Here is a 20766-nt window from a genome sequence, read left to right as displayed (position 1 = left end):
CTGGTGGAAACGTCTTTTAAATTACTCCACGTCGTGCTATTTATTTTTCATCATTTTAAAAAATTCACTGTATTTGCATTACATGCGTTCAACATCATTAGCCATCTACTGGGAAGCGGTTTATACCTCCGCTAATAAAAAACAATTAGTGTTCCATTTGAGAGCGTATGACCCTTCTAACACTCATAAACATAGTGCGTAGTGTGAGTGCATAGTGTGTAGTATGTCATTTGGGACACAACTCGAGTCTCAGCTTAATATTCAGTGAAGGAAGTCTACACAGTTATGAGAGTTATGGCTTTCTGGAAGTTTAGGGGATTGTTCTAAAGTGGTTATGTACAAAAACATAAACCTGCTAAAACAGCATGTAGTTATGTCTATTTATTTATTCTGTCTTGTGCATCTGTTATATTATATATTTTAACTAGGGGCTGCAAACCATACAACACAATCATTTAAAAGAACAAGTATCAATCATCATTGCGCGTGTGTTTGTAAGAGAAAATGGGATATATTATACTCTATAATTTATGATGTGTAGTCATAAATGAATGATCTTGTGATTTTGTGTCTGAAGGAAAATCTTACGTCTAAATTATTGTCTATAACGTTTAATACAAAGGTTACATGTTAATTTGAAGAGTGTCAGTAATTCAGAAGTTTATGTTGTATTCAAGAACATGATAATAAATATCACATTAATTTAACATCAAGTGATTTAATTCTTGAGGCTTGACTTGACTTGAACTGATATTAGTATATAGACATATATTGTCCTGCACTTTATTATTTAGTGTATTGATTGATATTAAGCTGCACTGAACTTAACTGCTACTAACGCCACTGCAAGGCAATAAAGGAAGCTTGAATCTTGTTGCCTATAAAGTCAAATCCTGTTCACATCAGAGCACCCAACATTTAAACCAAATAATGAATAGTTTCGTCTGTGTGCTTTGTTAACTATATTGCCTTCCATCTGAGTTTTTTAGACAGATCGTACTCTTAATATGTTCTAGTGAACCAGGATCAGAATGTATTTACTGATAGAGACTTCAAAGCACTTGTGTACGTCGCTCTGGATAAAGGCGTCTGCCGAATGTCGTAAATGTAAATGTGAAATAATGAAAATTGTGGTAGAGGATTTGGACTTTTGCTGCTGCTCCGTGAGCCTCTGCATGTCAGTGGGTCTCCTTCAGGGCTTAAAGCAAATGCTATGAGACTATGAGACCACAGTGCAACAGTAGACTGCAAAGCCTATCAAAAATGTATAAGAACCATTTTTGATCATTTTGGAGGTAGACGGAAAAAAAAAGAAAGCAAACCAAATCACTTCTAATGTAATCCTTGCTAAAATCATAAATGTGAAATGAAACTTAAATGAAAAACAGAAACGCAAAACTCAGCCTCAGTGTTTAAATTGGGCCTCACCTGGAATGACAGAGATAGTTTTCAATGCTCGGAGAACTCTGAACGTTCTCAGCGCAGATACATTCCCCAGGTCCACAAACTCTGTTACATATCTGAAATAAGGGAGGATCACACACAGACACCAATGACCACAACAAACACGGCAAGAACACCAGCACGCCACTGGACCAGGAACTACACCACTCACAGAGCCTGTCCACGAAGAGGGGGAAAGAAAAGAAAAGGAAAAGAAACAACACACATGTACACGCACGCACACACGCACACACACACGGCACACGGCCCCTCCCGTCCACACACGCTCTTACCTGGTATTACAGAAATAGTTTTCAATGCCCTCAGAACTCTGAATGTGCGCAGAGCTGAGACATTGCCTAGGTTTACAAACTCTGTTATATACCTGCAATAATCAAATCAAAGTTACACAGAGACACACGATCACAACGATTCAGTACCACAGGCAGACATTACAGGTAAGTAAGGGATGATCTCTCTTTCTGTTTAACCCAGATAAATCCTTCGATACATAATGATACGATTAATGAAGACGCAACAAAGATAAGGATTAAATTTGTCTGCCTTTGTTTTACATGAATAGAGCTTGCTTTCTTTTCATCAAGATCATTGCTAACCATGTAGTGTAATGCACTTATAGCCTTGTTCAGAGGTACACACGCTTAGTGGTGAGTTAAAACCAAATTTCTGACTTTGTACTTAAGTATTTAAGTTCCTTTAAAATGTATTCAAAGGTTTTATTTCACTTGGTGGACTCGGGAGGAAACAGCGTTTTAATCAGAACCACCGCTTAATTTTATCGTTTTTGGATCAAATTAGTAGCAAAGTGAGCCATATGCATAGCAGTTGTTAAAGCATGGGTGCATATTCTTACAGAAAAGCGCCAGATTGATCTAAGCATTACTTTATGATAGCGCTGAGAAATATAATGCAAATGTGCCGCTCAGTAAATAGAAGGAATTAAGCGTAAGCCAAATACAAGTAAATTTCTCCATTTAAATAGTGAGTTAACCTTTAGAATTAAGATGCCTAAGATGCAGATCTCTGAACATGGCCATTACATAATGTGTTACTCTAGTTTTTTGTATCATTTATTTGGAAAACCTAAGGTCTGTAACATTCAATAAGATTTAAATTAAGCCAAAAAACAGACTAAAACATTTCCGTAATAATCCACATCTAGGAAAGCGTTTCCCAGCTTCGTCAATCCAAAATGATCCTATAATCAAAAAAATGATCTGTGTGAAAGTGATCTGTGTGAATGAGACGGTGTCAAAGCACCGTCCGTGACCGGCTTTTCTCCAGGAGCTGCCAGGAACAGGAACAAGGAACAAGTGGTCTTGCTGGAATGTTTTAAAAGGTAAATATACTGTGTATAGAAATATATCTAATCTCACACAACATACACACTCCACTCATTAAAGAGACAGAAAAAGTACAGAGACCGAACAAAGTAAGGAGTTCAGAGAGAAAACACTAAAGAGGACAGACATATCCAACTAGTCAACGTCACCCGTAAATTTCTCTATTACAAATTCTTTATAATGCTATTAATATAGTAGCGCTACAAAAAAATTATGATAGACAATTCATCTACACATTAACATGAATGAAAAATTAACAATATGTTGATTTAATGATCCGAGGTCCTATGCAAGGTCAAGCTTCCGAAAAGAATAACAGAGATAAACTGGTAGAAAAGGTCTTAGTTATGATGTGATTAGATGGATAGAAAAATGGAGGGTGTAGAACTTCCCCTGTTCATTTAGTGTAATAAGAGTAGAAAGTTGCTTATTGTAACCTTATAGGCTCATGTTCAGATTAATATTCAAAATTCTATTCAGGGTTTTTTGTTTCTTATTAAAGGGTGAGCATTTTGATTTTTAACCACTGCAATCAAATCAAATACTTTAATCATTAAGGACATTGTTCAGAGTGATTCTAAGATGTTTTTTGTGATCTAATCATACGCTGTGATAATGTGTGCTGGAGGATACTTACGCCATCGAGATGACCATGAAATCCAGCCAGTTCCATGGGTCTCTCAGGAATGTGAAGTCGTCTATACAGAAGCCGCGGGCGATGATTTTGACGAGTGATTCGAACGTATAAATTCCTGTGAACGTGTACCTGTGTACAAGAAAGTGACAGAAATAAATTAGAGTTTATTAGTAATGATCTGAGACATGAATTTAAAAAAAATTCTCACAAGAGTAATATTAATATAAATATGAATATGATGTCTTAATGATCAAGAACATGCAAAACAGAAACTGTTGAAATATGGTTGCTTTAAAGGACTCATTTGTTAATTAAGGGTTCTTAAGGTTTTCACTGGACCCTTTCTGATAGGAAAACGCTCGGTTTAGGGTTCTACATGGAACCTTTGGAAGTGTTCCACCTGAATGAATAAGGATTTTGAGAGATGTGGTAGCCTGGTGTTTAAGGTGCTGGATTACTGATCGGAAGGTTGTGAGTTCAAATCCCAGGACCACAATACTGCCACTGCAGGGCCCCTGAGCAAGGCCCTTAACCCATAATTGCTTAGCTGTATAAATGAGATAAATGTAGGTCCCTCTGGATAAGGGTGTCTGCCATAAATGTAAATGATCACAAAAGATCTATTTTAAATAATTATCTCTTCAGATTCTTCTGAGGTGTGGAGTAAAAGCCAATCCTAATAATCCATAGACTACTGTAGTTGTTATTAAGCATGTTCAATATTTACATCTCTCTAACTTGACATCATGTGTTGAAGACGTTTAATCCGTGACAGTCAAGCTGATGTTTGTTTTAATCTTCATGGAAATACTAAGATATCTCAGGAGGTTTTGAGAGTCGGGAATATTGTTAGAGTTAGGAATAGGGAGATTTTGACTCGGGAGTGTTAGCTTAGTCTGGGCAAATCTTGTGGTGTAGGAGGACTGAGATATGATCCAGGACAAAAATATCACAAAATCTGTCTTTTTTTTTTGTGTGGAGTCTCTCACATTTCTCATATTTCAACATTGGGTAGGGTTGTGTAAAGCTTGTCTTGTGCTCCAGACATGAGGAACTATACAGAGGAGCTAATACATGTGGTTTTATAATGATTTCTCAAGCAAATACAGAAATAGACACACTTGGCAGTCCTATTTCTTTAACTAGGTCTTAAAATAGCATGCATTTTATACTGTATTTGTATATTTTATAAAGGTGTTCATGCAGTGTGAAAGAAATACTTACTCTACTTGTTTGGACCATTCTGGAGGATTACTAAACGTCATGAACACACAGTTGGTCAGAATGGTACACATGATGATCATGCTGAATAATGTGGGAAGGAGTTAAGGCAAACTGGAATACATCAACAGAGAAAAACACTGCCTGCTGGTCAAAATATTAGATTTACTAATATTTACTAGTAAAAGTATTGTAAAATGAAAATATACAACTATTGCTTAAATATGTATCCCGTACAATCAATCATGAAAATGGCAGACGAATAAATTTCGTCTTAATCTGGTATTATTTGTCCAGACACTTTTAATGCTTCTGGTGGTTTGGACGGCTGCCACATCAACCATCAAATAATGCAATAATACCAAAGGCCTTTAGAAGGATTTGCACACAGTGGACATTCTCAACTTTCTAATTCCAAGCTAAATATTGATTGAACCATTGTTGCACCTTGTGGGTAACAATGACAACCAGCTACATTTTAAGGAGCTACATTAACCACTCACTCTCACTCACTCATTTCCTACCGCTAATCCGAACTATTCTCGGGTCACGGGGAGCCTGTGCCTATCTCAGGCGTCATCGGGTATTAAGGCAGGATACACCCTGGACGGAGTGCCAACCCATCGCAGGGTACACACACACTCTCATTCACTCACGCAATCACATACTACGGACAATTTTCCAGAGATGCCAATCAACCTACCATGCATGTCTTTGGACCGGGGGAGGAAACCGGAGAACCCGGAGGAAACCCCCGAGGCACGGGGAGAACATGCAAACTTCACACACACAAGGCGGAGGCGGGAATCGAACCCCCAACCCTCGAGGTGTGAGGCGAACATGCTAACCACTAAGCCATAATAATGTTAAACAAACTTTACAAAGATTTACTGTTTTGTCATTAATAAGTTCCTTAGCTAGCCCACCAGGCAAGTACAACACTCAACGTGCTTTGCCAGGTATGTTTTGGTTAGCTGGAAACTGGCTACACCAAAAGGTAGTAGCTAATACAATGAATTAACATATGCACAGCTAACTAGGTAGTTAAGTAAATTTACACAAATTAAACACTTCTAATTATATTATTGTCACATAACAGAAATTTGTAACAGGCTAACGTTTAGGTTTCTCTGTGAGTTGTCTGCGCTTAGGTTCATTTCTGAGACGATGTCTGAGATAAATCTGTGAGCGCTAAATGGTGGATAATGCAGCATGTAATGGAATTTGGAATGAGAAGTTCGTGATAACTTTGAAGTACATCACACGACGTTTAAATATAGCTACATACCAAATTAAAAAGGCAGTAAGGAGTATGCCACCGACTACGAATACAAACGAATAGCCCCGACATGAATTCTGCATGTTCCGGGTGTCCTGGGTGGCTACGGATTTCTCCACCCCTGCTATGTTAACTTAAAAGCACAGAGTTTAGAAAAAAGTTTCCAGCTTAATGACTTGGAAACCAACACTGGAAACTGCTCCATTTCTTCCAGGAATTGCCTCATTACATGCACATTGATGACTCCTGGGAATCTTGCTAATGCACAGCCTGGGTTTATCAGCTGTGCTAGATCTTCTCTGTGGTAAAGTAGATACACCATGCTTAAGGCAGTGTAAACAAGCAATGCCTCACATTTCAATTATTAATGCACAGGACATTTTGTTTCACGGCATAAAAATAACACTGTAGATTTTTGCCGACCTGTCGTAGTCGATGCTGTTCTACTGTAAGTGTAGGAAGAGACCCAGCATCTTTCCCACCAGTTTCACGTTTTTTAGTGGTTGTGAAAAAGGCATGCACTCAAACAAATACATGCACATTAGACACCTGCATTATAATGCCTTATCATTATAGGATGTGTCACCTTAATAATCTTGTCATTTCTCCCAACACTGTACGCAAAAGAAGATTGAAAGGATATGAATGTATCAAAATTTTAATAGCTATTCGCCTAAGAAGATTAAAAGGGCTTATAATGTACAAGGAAGGTGTGGCACTAAAGCGGAAGATTGTTTTCCCTTTGTTTACCACTATAAATGTCTGCAAAGAGAGAGAGAGAGCGAGAGAGAGAGAGAGAGAGAGAGAGAGAGAGAGAGAGGGTTAGTTTTACAATGTATTTACAAAGTTACAGATTATTTTTAGTCTAGAATTTTGACACCACAAGCATCACACAAGCAGCTTCAATAACTACATTAGTACACAATTAATACGTTAAAAAAATTAATACATTAAAAAACATTGAAAAATTGTGTCTAAGGTTTCACAAACGTTCATTTCATCATGTTCAGTTCAAGTTAATTCAATTCAATTTTATTTGTAAAGTGTTTTTAACAACAGACCTTGCTTTACAGAACAGAACATTTTTAGGTAAATCGATTTGAATTTATCCCTAATGAGTAAGGCTGTGGAGGCTGTGGCAAGGAAAAACTCCCAAGTAAAAGGAAGTTAGTGTAGGATTAATATTGACAGTATTCATAATTAATATTATAGTACAGTACAGTAAAATGCCTTAATTTCTTGTTTCTAAATAAGATTTAATGTTTTCACCTTTTTTTGTATTATTATTATTATTATTTATTTATTTATTTATTTTTTGGACATTTTTCTCTTTTCACCCTAAAATAATTAGGATTCCTTTGTTTCTACTTTCACACTTAGCTGTAGCTGTCTGGGGGGTGAAAAAAATCATCATTTTCACTAAAACACTAAAAATCCTGATCAAGAGCTTCATTCTGGATGTTTATAAGAACCGAAATGACATGACGACGACTGACATGGCTGCAGATTTACACTCTCACAAACATCATCTTTTAATGTTTCTAAACTTTGAACCCTGAACCCTGCTGACACACTCATTTGTAGGGCTTTACATAGAACCATTAAGACAAGAACCATTAGGAGTTGTCTAAGTATTTTACTTGAATTTGATCATCAACAGAACGAATGAACGAATGAATGAATAAATGAATAAATGAATGAATGAATGAATGAATGAATGAATGAATGAATGAATGAACGATCCAAAATAGAATCACAGGTTTGCATTTCTGTCTGTACACTTTCTTTTTACAACAAATACAAAACACTGACTAACAGGATTTAAAGAAAAGGATATCATCCCTAAGGACAAAATACCTACAATTAAACAAAACCAGAGAGAAACACAGAGATTTCTAGGTTCCTGAGAAAGAAAACCTGGATTCTAGGAAGAAAAATTGCTAACATACAATATGTCAATCTTTAAAGTTTAAACTTAAACTTAATACTGAAAGGTGTATAATTAAAGATCTCTCTGATATCTCTGTTAAAAAATCACTCAAAATATTACAGACCTAGTCTAAAAAACATTAACGGACCTAACATAAAAAACATTGGAGAAAATTACATTTAAACATCATTTTTCTATTATACAGTATGAAAAAAATGGAGCTTAATTATGTAATATTTTCTACAGCTGATTCTTAAAAATTATCATTATCAGAGCAGTTTAAATAAATGAATGATCAAAAATATCACAGAATCACAAATGACAGGTTTGGATATTTGTCTATAAGCTTTCTGTCTGTACACATTTAACAATTACAACACATCGACAAACACGTTGTATTAAACCCAGCGATTACTAGATGAACTAGATGATGTCTCTTTATGTAAGAATATGTATGTAGATAATTTTATTTGTTTAACAATTTTTTTTCACAAACATTTCTATCATTAATGCTTTCAACATGGAAATAAGGTGTGAGCATCTTGTGCTTCAGATAAGTAAGAGAGAGAGAGAGAGTGTGTGTGTGTGTGTGTGTGTGTGTATATACTGTATGTGTGTGTATACTGTATGTGTGTGTATGTGTGTGGGGGGTGTATGTATGTGTGTGTGTGTGTGTGTGTGTGTGTGTGTGTGTGTATGTGTGTGTCTATGTATGTGTGTGTATGTGTGTGTATATGTATGTGTGTGTATGTGTGTATGTGTGTGTGTGTATGTGTGTGTGTATGTATGTGTATATATGTGTGTATGTGTTTGTGTGTGTGTCTCTTTGGATGAATCATGACAGATGGAGAGTTCAACAATGTGTTTTGATATATATATATATATATATATATATATATATATATATATATATATATATATATATATATATATATATATATATTTTTATATATATATATATATATATATATATATATATATATATATATATATATATATATATTTATATTTATATATATATCAATACCTGTAAGTGCTACATGTATGATGTTATGATGTATTTTGTCAGTCTCCTGCTGTTCTACTCTTCATCAACGCAGCCATGAAACTGTGCTTCATTTGTTTCAGCACCAGAGTCATGAAGTAATCAGTGTAGAAATGTTAGATTTAATTAAAGTTCACTTCACCAGCACTGCCGTGGAATTGGGTTAGAAAAGTTCTGTAAATATCACACTGTTAGAGTCAGAACAGCCTGAGGATGACTGAAACACACACACACACCCACACACATGCACACACACACACACACACACTCACACACATACACACACATACACACAAATAAATGTTTTTAGTACAAAAAAATTAAGAATCATAAAACTCCTATTTTCATTTGTTTTACTTACTCAAAACATTTTAGTTCATAATTCATAAAACAAAACAAAACACACACACACAAACACACACAAACACACACAAACTGTAAAAATATGTTATGTTCATTCCTTCCTTATGATGCATGAGAGGCAATTTTCTCAACATTTTATCATTTTCAACAAGATAGCAGAGAAAGAACTTTAGGATGAGAGCGAAGAAAGAGGGAAATGACCAAATGAATCAAGTCAAATTTCAGAAGCATAGCAGAGCAGATAAACAACACTAGAAGATGAACTGAGAGCTACAGAGCCAGAGGGAGCGATAGGGAAGTGAGAGAAGAAAAGGGAGGAGGGTCGAGTGAATAAAAACAGCTCATGCACTTAAGTCATTAAGCCGGACTGCAGCACCTACTTCGTACATCGATAGACAAGACGCCTTGTGTAATATACAGCACCACCTACACGCAGAGCAAACAGACCAAAACTCCTCCTTATGTGCTACACACTCCAAACTCGGCAGTAAAACAGCTTTCAGTCTTAATAGATGGAAATCCGAAGCTTTCACTGATAATCAAGAATTCCTAATATTTAAAAGATCTGACTGCATTAAATGTCACACTCTGTTTCTCATTATATAAAGAATACAACACAATCAACAGCAGTTATTTTCCTGTCACAGCACATCTGAACCTGAACTGTTTTAGTCCTCTTGTGGAATTTGTGAAACGAGTTATTTCTTGACGTCACTTACACGATAACATCTACAGCACAGATGGCTTGTCCTGCTACGGAGAACCTGCAGCTCCTTTGTCCCGAAAACTCACAATTTGGAAGTCACCATGTCAATGATGATTTGTTTTTATTTGTTAAAGAAGAACGAGTTTTAGATCATGTAACACTTCCACCAATGATGTCCATGTGAAACTGTTACTATAGAAATGCACCGCTTTCAATCATCATATTTCAATAAAAACTAAAGACTGTGTAGCTATCATGGTGGTTGAGATAAAATGATTGAATAACAACTAAACAAATTTATAAGCTACATAATGTATTTGGAATGAGTCAGAGGTACACATTAGTAGTGACTGGTTAAAAAAAAAGGTTGTTTCTGAGACAACATGAGCTTTTTAATCTAAAAACATGTCCTAACTGAAGACACCACATTGATTGGATGGGTGGGGCTCACACATTGTGCTTCCTAAATGTTTTCTGCTTGAAAGCGTGCATAATATTTTAACAATATTTAGGGCTTTACATAAAACCTTTAAGGGTTCTCCCAGAGGGACAAGAACAAAGTAAAGGATTTGAATGCGTCATCAGCACTGGGTGGAGCTGAGCTCGTCTGTGTAGAACATTTCAAGAACAAGGGGAGGGTTGCATCAGGGAAACATTTTCCGGCACTTTCCACCACCCGTGTCTGCTTTCTAAATCAGCACAGAGTAGCGAGTGGAGAAAAAGAGAAACTGTCGATATAAAATGTACTAAAGGTTATTGAAAAACTGTGACTACAGAAGTATAAAATAATGGAATAATGGGAATGGAATAAATATAAAACAAAATCTATTTTCCTGAGCTAACATATCCTAACACTTGGTGGCGCTAAGCCCTGTGCAATTTTAAAGTGCTGCGTCATCTCATGCAGAGAAGTGGATAATTTGACAAAGCCTGAGCCAAACACCAAGATAAAGTATATTCTGTGTAATCCCCTCCCTCTATCTATCCACCTCAACAAGACAACCCCCACCAAACTAGCGACCGATGTCTTCATGAACACTCGGGCTGCAGTTAGATCAGCTGCTCCTGCACCCAGCCAGCCTCCAGGCCTAATTGTTGCTGACAGTGTAATGGGCCTGACTTGTCTCTAAGAGGCTGTAAAAGCTGCTGGCCACAAGTCCTGCACTGCACTCACTGTGTAAAGAGCAGGTTGAAAAGAGCAGGGAGTCGTGTTTCACTGGAGCGCACCGAGCTTGCTGCGTGGAAAACAAACTACAATGAAAGCCTACTACTGCTGTGACAATAGAAACATATCAGGTGATAAATGAGGGTGAGGCCTAGATCATATCACTACAATGCTTTGATTTTCAAACCCTAAGCTGAATATCAAATGAGATGAAAGGGAAATTTAACAGGTTCTGATTGTGGATCATTCCAGTCATAGACGTTCTGGGTAATTCAGACAAAACCTCTGCCAGTGATTTTTCAGCAAAGGGTTTCACCGGGAGATGGCAATCATCTTCTTTGTGCAGTAGGCAGAGAAGTTGCATAACAGGAAGCATGCACACCATGAGAGTGGGATAAAGAGAGGGAGATAGAAAGAGGGAGAGTGTGGGCGAGAGACACTGAAGAGAATGAGGGAGAGAGAGGATGAGAGAGAGAGAAAGAGAGAGAGAAAGAGCGAGAGATACATACATAACATTCGCACACAGCTCTATGCATTATTTAGGACAGGTCGACATTGCAGATCTACTGAGGCTTCATTGGGTGCACTTAGCACCAACCCACAGCTCTCTCAAAGACAAGGAAGACAATACAGGCCCTCAAACCTGGAAAAAACAATCTAGTCAGAGTACGCAAAACAGTCATTATAGATGTATTTTACTCCAGAGCTGCAAAACCTCAAGATAATGAACTATACTGCACCAGAAAGATGTGCTACGTGATAAACAACTTCATTTGACAAAATCTCTCATTGTTTCATTGCGACTACATTCCAATGAGTAATGATCAAAACAGAGTAACAAGGTATGTGTGTGTGTGCGTGTGTGTGTGTGTGTATGTGTGTGTGTGTGTGTATAAATGGCTGTATCCTATTATCATATTGCTAACGTGTCAGGTTTTTATTAAAGATGTATTCAAACAAGAACCGTTCATCAAGAAGAAGAACAAAATGGTGCAACAGTGTACAGAGGCAGATAAGGCAGATAAATATCCTTGCCCTAGTATATTTAGAAGTTAGTTAATGCATAGTGTGTTAGCTAATTTGCCAGTTAGCAGATGCAGAAATCAATACACTGACATAACCCGTGCAGAGTGCACAGTATAAGTAAAAATATATAAATATAATCTCTAGCTGAAATGGTCTAGTTTCAAACTGATTTCAAAGACAATAGCCATAATCCTTAGCTTAGCATTAGCAAAACTAGGTCTGATAGCAGATGTTAGCTTTATCATAGCAATAGTGATCAGGCAAAACAGAAGCTACTTATACAGTGAATCATTTCATAGCTAATAAAAGATTTAACTTATATAAATGTCATGACACTCAAATTAAAATAAACTGACTAAAACTGATAAGTAATTGTATAATTTTAAGGCCTTTTTTTTTTCAGTTTGCCAATTCACTAAGTACTGGCATCATGGTGAAGAAGCTAAAAGCTTTTCTAACTCAATGAACATTAAAAACAAATGTAATTTAACAATATTTTAAATTAACTTCCTTACTGATTTGTGTTGATGCAGTGTACCTTTGGTTTATGGGCTTCTTTTTGAGTTGCACAAAAATGATCATATTAACTAGAAAGCTCAAAAAGCAGCTTTCCTGGTAGGTGACTATAGACTGGCTAGAATGTTAGTAGCTACTATTTAGCTGTAGTTTAATATGGCTGGCTTCCACTACAAGTGTCTATATATTATAACTTCTTTACTCTATGGCAAAACATAGAGAAGCCTTTTTTTAATCATTGTCCTGTTCTGTACTGGGACTGGAAAAAAAAACAATAGTAGGCAACTTCTTTATTCACCAACTTTTCTATTAGAATTAGATTAGAGAAAGAACAATTATTAAAGTCTGCCATCTGGAACAACAGTGCTTCAACAGTCTACTGCTGACCTTCTCCCAAAGCCCCAGAGCCACCAGCTTACAGTGTGAGAGTTGATACAAGCATCGCTACACTTCCAATTCCAACCATGAACGTAGAAGTTAAACTGGAGTCTTAGAAAAAGACAAATTTACCAGAAAAATAACCAGAAATGCAAGTCTTGTTTTTTTTTTTTTTTATAAAACATCATACTAATTGGATATGTGCAAGTGTTGAGGATGCAGAAGATAGGGTTAGGTGGAGAGAGATGATTCGCTGTGGCGACCCCTGAAGGGAAAAGCCGAAAGAAGAAGAAGAAGATACTAATTGGATATGTGCAGAGATGTTGCCATATGCAGGGACACGTGCAGAGATGTGGCCATATACATTCAAACAGCACATCTTACTGCAGCATTCCAAGAGAATATGTAAGATCTAATCATATCAGAGTAACTGTATTTTTAAAAAAATACTCTGTATGCTCCAGAGTAAACACAATTGTTTGTTCAGCAGGAAGAGGTGTATGGCAGATTGTATGACACATTTAAATGAGTATGAAGCCCAAAATGTCCTACAGTAAGATACAAAATAAAACTCAGTTTTAGAATTGTTAACATATATGCATTCACTGAGCATTAACTAAAGCTCAAAATGGTTCTTACAAGGATCTATGAAAAGCCCAAAGAGAACATCTTTACACACTTTACACAGATTTATATATAAAAAAAAAAAACACACACACACAAATTAACTAAATATAACAGAATACACTATGTGGACATCTGACCATCAAACCTACATGTGCTTCTTCCACAAACTGTTGCCAAATAGTTCAAAGCACACAAATGTACAGAATGTCTTTGTGTCTTGTAGCATTATAATTTCCCTTCACTGGAATTAAGAAGCCCAAACCTGTTCCAGCATGACAATGCTCCTGTACACAAAGCGAGGAGACTTGAAGACATGGTGTGTTAAGGTTGTAGCAGTGTCCTGCTCAGAGCCCAATGAACACCTTTGGAATGAACCGGAACACTGACTGCACCCCAGATCTCTTCACCTAACACCAAAGCCTGATCTCACTAATGCTCTTGTAGCTGAATGAACACAAATCCTCACAGCCTTCCCAGAAGAGTAAAGGTTATTAAAACAGCAAAGGGGATAAATTTGGAATGGGCTGTACAAAACAAGGATTTATTATAAAAAGATATAATATTTATTCTTAAGAGGTCTGTATTTTATACGACAACATACTATACTATACTGTACTGTACTATAAGTATTTTAGTATTATTTTACTCTACAGGGATGTGGACAGTAGTCTATAGAGATATGTATTTTATTCCATATACATGTGTATTTTATTGTTTTAAAATATGGATTTTACTGCAGAGATATCTATATATTTTAAAATAGTACAGAACTGTACAGTATTCTAAGCAATAAATAGTAAAAAAAAAAGTAGCATTTTTACATAAAACCAAGTTCATTTTTTAAGTAACCAAACCACTACATAACACATTTTATAGAGGCTGAGCTGCAAATCTATCCTTTTCTATGACAAAGATGCTTGATTCCTATCCAACAAGGTCAGGTCGACCTTTAGACAAGCAAAGTGAGCAGAAAATTAAGCTACAGCTGTCTGGCCTACACTGCTGTGTGAAATATGGATCTTACACATAAAAGTAGAAAATCCACAAGCTTTGGAACTCAATCACTCACTTTCTGATTCATGTAGAAAGGATCGATGTCCTCCAGTGGTGTCGCCACCATTCCAGAAGGAATGTCGCCGTAGATGAAGGGCAGGTTTTTGCCCGCTTCCAGGTCAGTGTTGGGTCTGGGCTTGTCCTTGTCATCATCATCACGATAACTGCTGTCTGGCTTGGGTGGAGGCTTGGCTTTTTCCTCAGCGATACGCCTCTCAATGTTAGCCAGAGCCTCCGGGCTAAAGTATCTGAAGCTGTCAGGTCCTGGCGGTGCAAAAAGGGCTGCAGCCATGTTTTCATCCTGCAGCGACTGCTTCTTTAGTTAGGGACCAACTAGGGCAGTGAGCTTTGGGAAAGAGAACAGAAAAGCTGGTTATCAATCCCAAATCAGATCATTTTAATCCATGATATTTGAAATAATATGCAAGATGTGGATTTAGATTGTCAATGATGGTATTATGTAACTTCAAAGGAAGAGCACTATTTTGCACTAATGATGATAAAGGATCTACTTTTATATTTTGTATACACAATTGAGTAACAATGAGATGAATAAGAGATTGTGTAATCAAAATCGACATGCAGACATGTAAAGATTAGCAAACCTTATAGCTAGATATCAGACTTGCATTAAAACGGGTCCCATTAGACTAAAAATAATAGCCTACAGTTCAGTAAACACATTGTAGCTAAAAGAAGAGAGACTTAAAAAGGACAAAGCACTCGATCTGTGTCTGACTCATACCTTTATATATATATATATAAAATTCAGCTACAAAGGCCTGCTGGAGATTTACTTATACTCTATAGATGATACATTTATAGGCAGGTCTTGTATGTTTCTTCGTTCTAATAATAATAAGCCTCAATAATCCATAGACATGAGCACTGCTTATTTCAATGGCCCTGTGGAATGGTATTGAAATAGGGAATGGCATGACTGTTTTAAAGCTAGCCATCTTCTATGTGATGCATTTATTGCTGAATCATAAATCAACAAGCTCTGGTCAGGCAGTTACAAGCTAGAAATTTAACCAGACCAACATCAATACACCACTGATTACTATCATTAAGCAACCTCACAGTAGCAAATTCAGTTAGAATAAAATAGGATCCAAATAAAAATTTTATTAGTATTACAGTAAACATAATGAACTCTAACCTATACAGTACAGAAATGCATGGCATATAGTCGTATTTGTGTGTGTGTGTGTGTGTGTGTGTGTGTGTGTGTGTGTGTGTGTGTGTGTGTGTATCTGTATATCTGGTTATTTTCCACAGTAAATACAGCGTAAAGCACACTGTCCTGTCAGCTGTCTATCTTCTCTAGGTATCGAATATCAGTGATTGTTTTCACTGTATGTAAATATTTGGTCAAAAGTCATGAAACAACATTAGTCTGATTATTTGCTGATTATTTGTGTAGTGTAGTAGTCATTATGCACATCCAATATATCAACTAAACTGGGAAAAGACCTAATGATCAAACATCATCTAAAAATGAGAAGACAAAATGATGACTCTGATTTAAGCACCAAGAAGCATTTAAGAACCTCTTATTTTGCTAATGAGAACATATTAAAGGTTATGACACATTATAACACTGCTCTTTTGTCTACAAAGTATGTAATGTAAGTGTAGCCTTGAGCTTATAAGTTAAAAGGCATGACATAATATACTTTAAAAAGAATAATGAATATTGAGTATAAAAAGAATGAAAGTATGAAAAGAATGTGAATATTTAAGATAAGAACAGATTTGGAAAAAAATACTTTGCTTTGTTGAGGATCATGCATATTCCAGTGAAAATAAAACACTAGAGACGAAGATAATACCATATGCAGAATAAAAAAACATAATATTCTTTATAGCTGTAAAAAAAAAAAAATGAATCAACAGTAGAGCAGACATTTAGATTAAGATCAGCATCTTAAATAAGCAGAACAGAGGACACTATGATTTACTATTTGTTAGTTAACACTTAAGCCTGCAATATGCAAATAAGGCCTCCAGCCAAGCACTAAATGGTTTATTGAGTGCTGTGGGCATCCTGACTAATCTCAGAGTGCAGATGAATGAATCTGGGATAGATGAATCACACAATTTATAGCCTTCTCTCTCATTATTCCAACATGTGCTAATCGTTTTGGTTAAAACGAAACTTGGAGGTCATTGTTTAATCATGGCACATCACATGGCTCAGCAATGTGCATTTGCAAAACTGCAACGATTATATTGTGTAGAAATATATTTGTGGTGATTATACTTCTGAACATGAAATAAAATATACGCAATATATTAGTGACATATTTGGATATCTCGGCTCTATAGGCCTCTGTATCGGAAGGGAGCTGTCTGTTCAGCACCACTCACTAAAGCAGACATCGTGACGCTGGACATAAAATGTTATTCGCTTGGTTCAGAAATGCAGTCTGCTTTTAAAAAAAAAAATAAAAACTTTAATGCATTATATGACGTCAGGTTGATAACTTTGTCGTCATCTATGTGCAGATCAGATCAGTGTATTTTAATTCGCTCCAATTTCTCTAGCACAGCTTACTGTGCAACGTAATAGCGTAACGAGACTTTTTTTAACCCAGCGCAATGAGGGATGTAATCCAACAGTGATGCTGTAAATGCTGAAGGTGCATTACTCATGCATTCCCATGCGTCTGATTAAACACGGAGAGTTCTGTATTTATAAATCACCGTTAACATCAGCCAAATCAGTATTTCTGTCCATCCCACTGAGGCTGCAGGTTTATCCAAATCAAAATCGCACTCGATGCGCAATTACATCCCGACACTCTTCTTACCTTGCTTTCACCGAAATGCCTGCATATCTGTTGATCAGATTAGTTAAGCACCATTAGAGAGGTCGCACAGATCATCTCGGACACACTTCCTCCTCTACATGGCCAAAGGACTGAAAATGCGCATCCATATATAGGATTTCATCAATGATTGTCTTGACGAAAAATCAAAACCGAAATGCTGCAGTAGGGCGGTTTGGTCTCGGCGGAGCCTGTTTCTGTCGTGTAAAAAGATAATGCTGGATAAAAGCAGCGTCTTGGGTAACGTAAGGCACGGGTAAAAAAAAACCCAGACGATCCTGCAGGAGAAGTGAACGACGATGTAAAGGAGGTTATTTGTTGAGGAGGGAAAACGCTGCTGCCTACCACACCCGCTACGTCCGCCCCTCACCGACTCCACTGCACACTGCAGCCAGGGACGCACCGATACACCGAGTGCCAATCGTTATATCGATACTCACCTATGCAAAAGCGACAGCTCAGAGAAATATCATCAAAATCCTACATTGCTTAGTGGAAGCATTCATTTTCTCGTGTTACCAAGTGTCTTAATAAAAACCACATAATTCCAATAGCTGCTATTTCAACAAATCGGCAAAAATATTCCAGGCCACGTTTGACAACTCAAGATATCGCAATTATTTTCTATTTTTTTTCCTAAAATGACTATATCAATAGTGTCACATGTGGAATTTTCGGTTACAATCTTGTGCACTAGGATTTTCCCTAAAAAAACAAAATACCAACGTGTCCGAATAAATACATCTGTGTGAACCAGCGCCATCCAAAGGCAGGCTTTCCCCACTTTTGTAGGCTACGAGTCACCTAACTGCTTATGTAATGCACACAAAATCCTAACATATTAATAGCAAATATCCATACCTGTATCTATATTTAAGCTGAAATGCAAGCTCTTGCTAAAATGCCACCAGTGCATGCATGTCTAATTCACATTTAGAAAGGATGATCGACACAAAACGATCAATAACACGGATTTAAAAAAAAAACAAAAACAAATCCTAATTCCAAGTGATGCTGTGAAGAAATGCCCAAGACGCGCTTACCATAAAATAAAACCATGCGACATTTTGACTTGGCTTGATGAATGAGATAAATAGAAGTGAAGAATACATCTAAACAGAGCACTTACTTGTTAAACATTAACAGCTATCCTAAAACGCACGGTAGGACTGCGGACGTCGGAAACACTGAAGAGAAACGGCGCTGTCCGCCATATTGCGGCTCCTTTCCCACCTTCCCTCCCAGTGTGCGTGTATTTACTCTGCACTGATAACGCCTGAGCTCATCCCAAAGCAAGAAGCTCTTCACTGCTTTCCTTACAGCTCAGTCCTTGACTCAAAAAATTAATATGGGCTTCAAATCGAAATGATCTTTATTCGAAATATGGGAAAAACTATTGGAGACAAGCAGCTGCGTGATGGAGCGAATCTTGAATGAATGAAGAATGAACGAATGAATGAATGTATGAATATGATTCACAGCGCCAACGGGAATCGGTCCAAATGACTCACAAGAAATTGCCAGCTGGATTCTAAAGGGATCATAGAGTACCCAGGACAAAAAATGTGCAATCTTCATTTTCAATCAACAGAGGTTAGAATAAACTTTGACAGCAAGAGTAGTCAAAGGTTTAAGATTTACCTCTGAACATTTTATGGGAATCAAAACAATAAAACATAATTGCTATATTTGTCAAAATAGAGTCATGGATGTCAAAGTGATGATGTGATTTCTGTGGTGAAAATCACAACCTCGTTATACTGAAAATGTCAACTAGAATCTAATGATTGAGCTCAAAAAGTGCCATGAATATAATATAATAAATAAATATACAGTTAAATAATGTCCCTATTTTATAAACAAATATTTTGTTTGTTCAAAAATATCCCTATCAATGGATATTTTTTTACACTTGAAGGGGCTACTATGTTTGGTCTAGTGGACTTGGACAATAAGGTTACTGAGCTTAATGTAATGTACTAGCTTTGTACTAGCATCAAGTCCTTTTGTGATAACTATTCTACAGATTTTATTTATTTATGCACAGTAAGAGCTTTATCTTAGTCAGGGTTGTTGAGTCTATCCCTGGGAGACAGGGTGTAAGGTTGGATGGGATTCCAATACATCGCAGAACTCCTCATTCCCCAACCCTTACATGCCCTAAGGAAAATTTGTAGAAGAACCCAAGCATAGAAGAGCCCAAGATCAGGACTGATCCCTAAACTTCTCCTGCTGCAAACCCTGCATATATGTGTACATGGCATAATATGTGATAGATTGTTCACTGTGATCTGAAGTATATGTTAAATGTCTGATTCTTGCTAGATAGGTGTCTCATTTTGCTGTGTCCTTGTGTATATTTATAGTACGGTGTCCTTTATAGTATATGAAACACTGCACTACCACCAAATATTCTAAAAATGTACAACACTGCTCTGGTTTCTGCCATACAGTCAGGCTGGTTAGCTTGGCTTCACCTGCTGTGCTGCAGGGACACGTCGAGACTGCAGCTGGATGTCACACTGCACACTGAGTCAAACATTGAGCGTGCTGTCCAGCAGCGAGCTGTGGGAAATAATATTAGTCACGAAGGCGATGACGAAAAAAATCATGACAATGATTTGGCAATCCTGCACCTCTACTCTCCACCGTCTGCTCGCATTCAGCCTGTGTACACAAATGACATTGAAGAAAGGACGCTCACCTTCAGCTCCTGATAGCTCAGGGTTACAGCTCAATGTCTAAAGGTTTGTACTCAGACTCAAATTCAAGACCCTAAACATAGCCGATATACTTATTATACATGTCCTCAAATAAAGCTCTCTTTACAAAGTCAATTCTTAATCTGGCTAGTGATTTGACACTAGACGGTCATATACAGTATATATGCATTATATGCATATATACAAATGCATTATACATTTATTATTATTATTATTATCATTATTGTTATTATTATTAATTATGACTTCTACTTCAATCTTAAATGTTCAGTTTATTAGGTATACTAATGCTGAATTCAACTTAACCTGGAGGTTTAAAAATTGCTCAATTTTCTTTCCTCTTTGCATTGAGCAACAATTTAGCCAGCTAATTGTCATGAATAATGTATATCTTCCTCCTCAAAACAAAATAAATCAGTATAACCAATTTAATATATTTAACAAGCTAATATGTCT

At 36.7% G+C, this 20766-nt stretch overlaps 1 protein-coding gene across 2 annotated transcripts in view; it reads right to left on the bottom strand.

The window, feature by feature from the left end:
* The window catches only part of scn8aa (sodium channel, voltage gated, type VIII, alpha subunit a), a 55358-nt gene extending 36499 nt beyond the window's left edge, over nucleotides 1-18859 (bottom strand). For both annotated transcript variants that reach the window (XM_060893595.1, XM_060893596.1), the window contains exons 1-6: nucleotides 18717-18859; nucleotides 14770-15099; nucleotides 6589-6706; nucleotides 4669-4759; nucleotides 3445-3573; nucleotides 1737-1828 (exon numbers count right to left, since the gene is read on the bottom strand). In XM_060893595.1, coding sequence (XP_060749578.1) covers nucleotides 1737-1828; nucleotides 3445-3573; nucleotides 4669-4759; nucleotides 6589-6706; nucleotides 14770-15045 — 706 coding nt within the window. In that variant the 5' untranslated portion in view covers nucleotides 15046-15099; nucleotides 18717-18859. The remainder of the gene's footprint in view (nucleotides 1-1736; nucleotides 1829-3444; nucleotides 3574-4668; nucleotides 4760-6588; nucleotides 6707-14769; nucleotides 15100-18716) is intronic.
* Between the last annotated feature and the right edge of the window lie 1907 nt (nucleotides 18860-20766).

The sequence above is a fragment of the Tachysurus vachellii genome, chromosome 19 (genome assembly GCF_030014155.1).
Source record: "Tachysurus vachellii isolate PV-2020 chromosome 19, HZAU_Pvac_v1, whole genome shotgun sequence".
NCBI lineage: Eukaryota > Metazoa > Chordata > Actinopteri > Siluriformes > Bagridae > Tachysurus > Tachysurus vachellii.
This window is presented reverse-complemented; position numbering and strand designations above follow the sequence as displayed.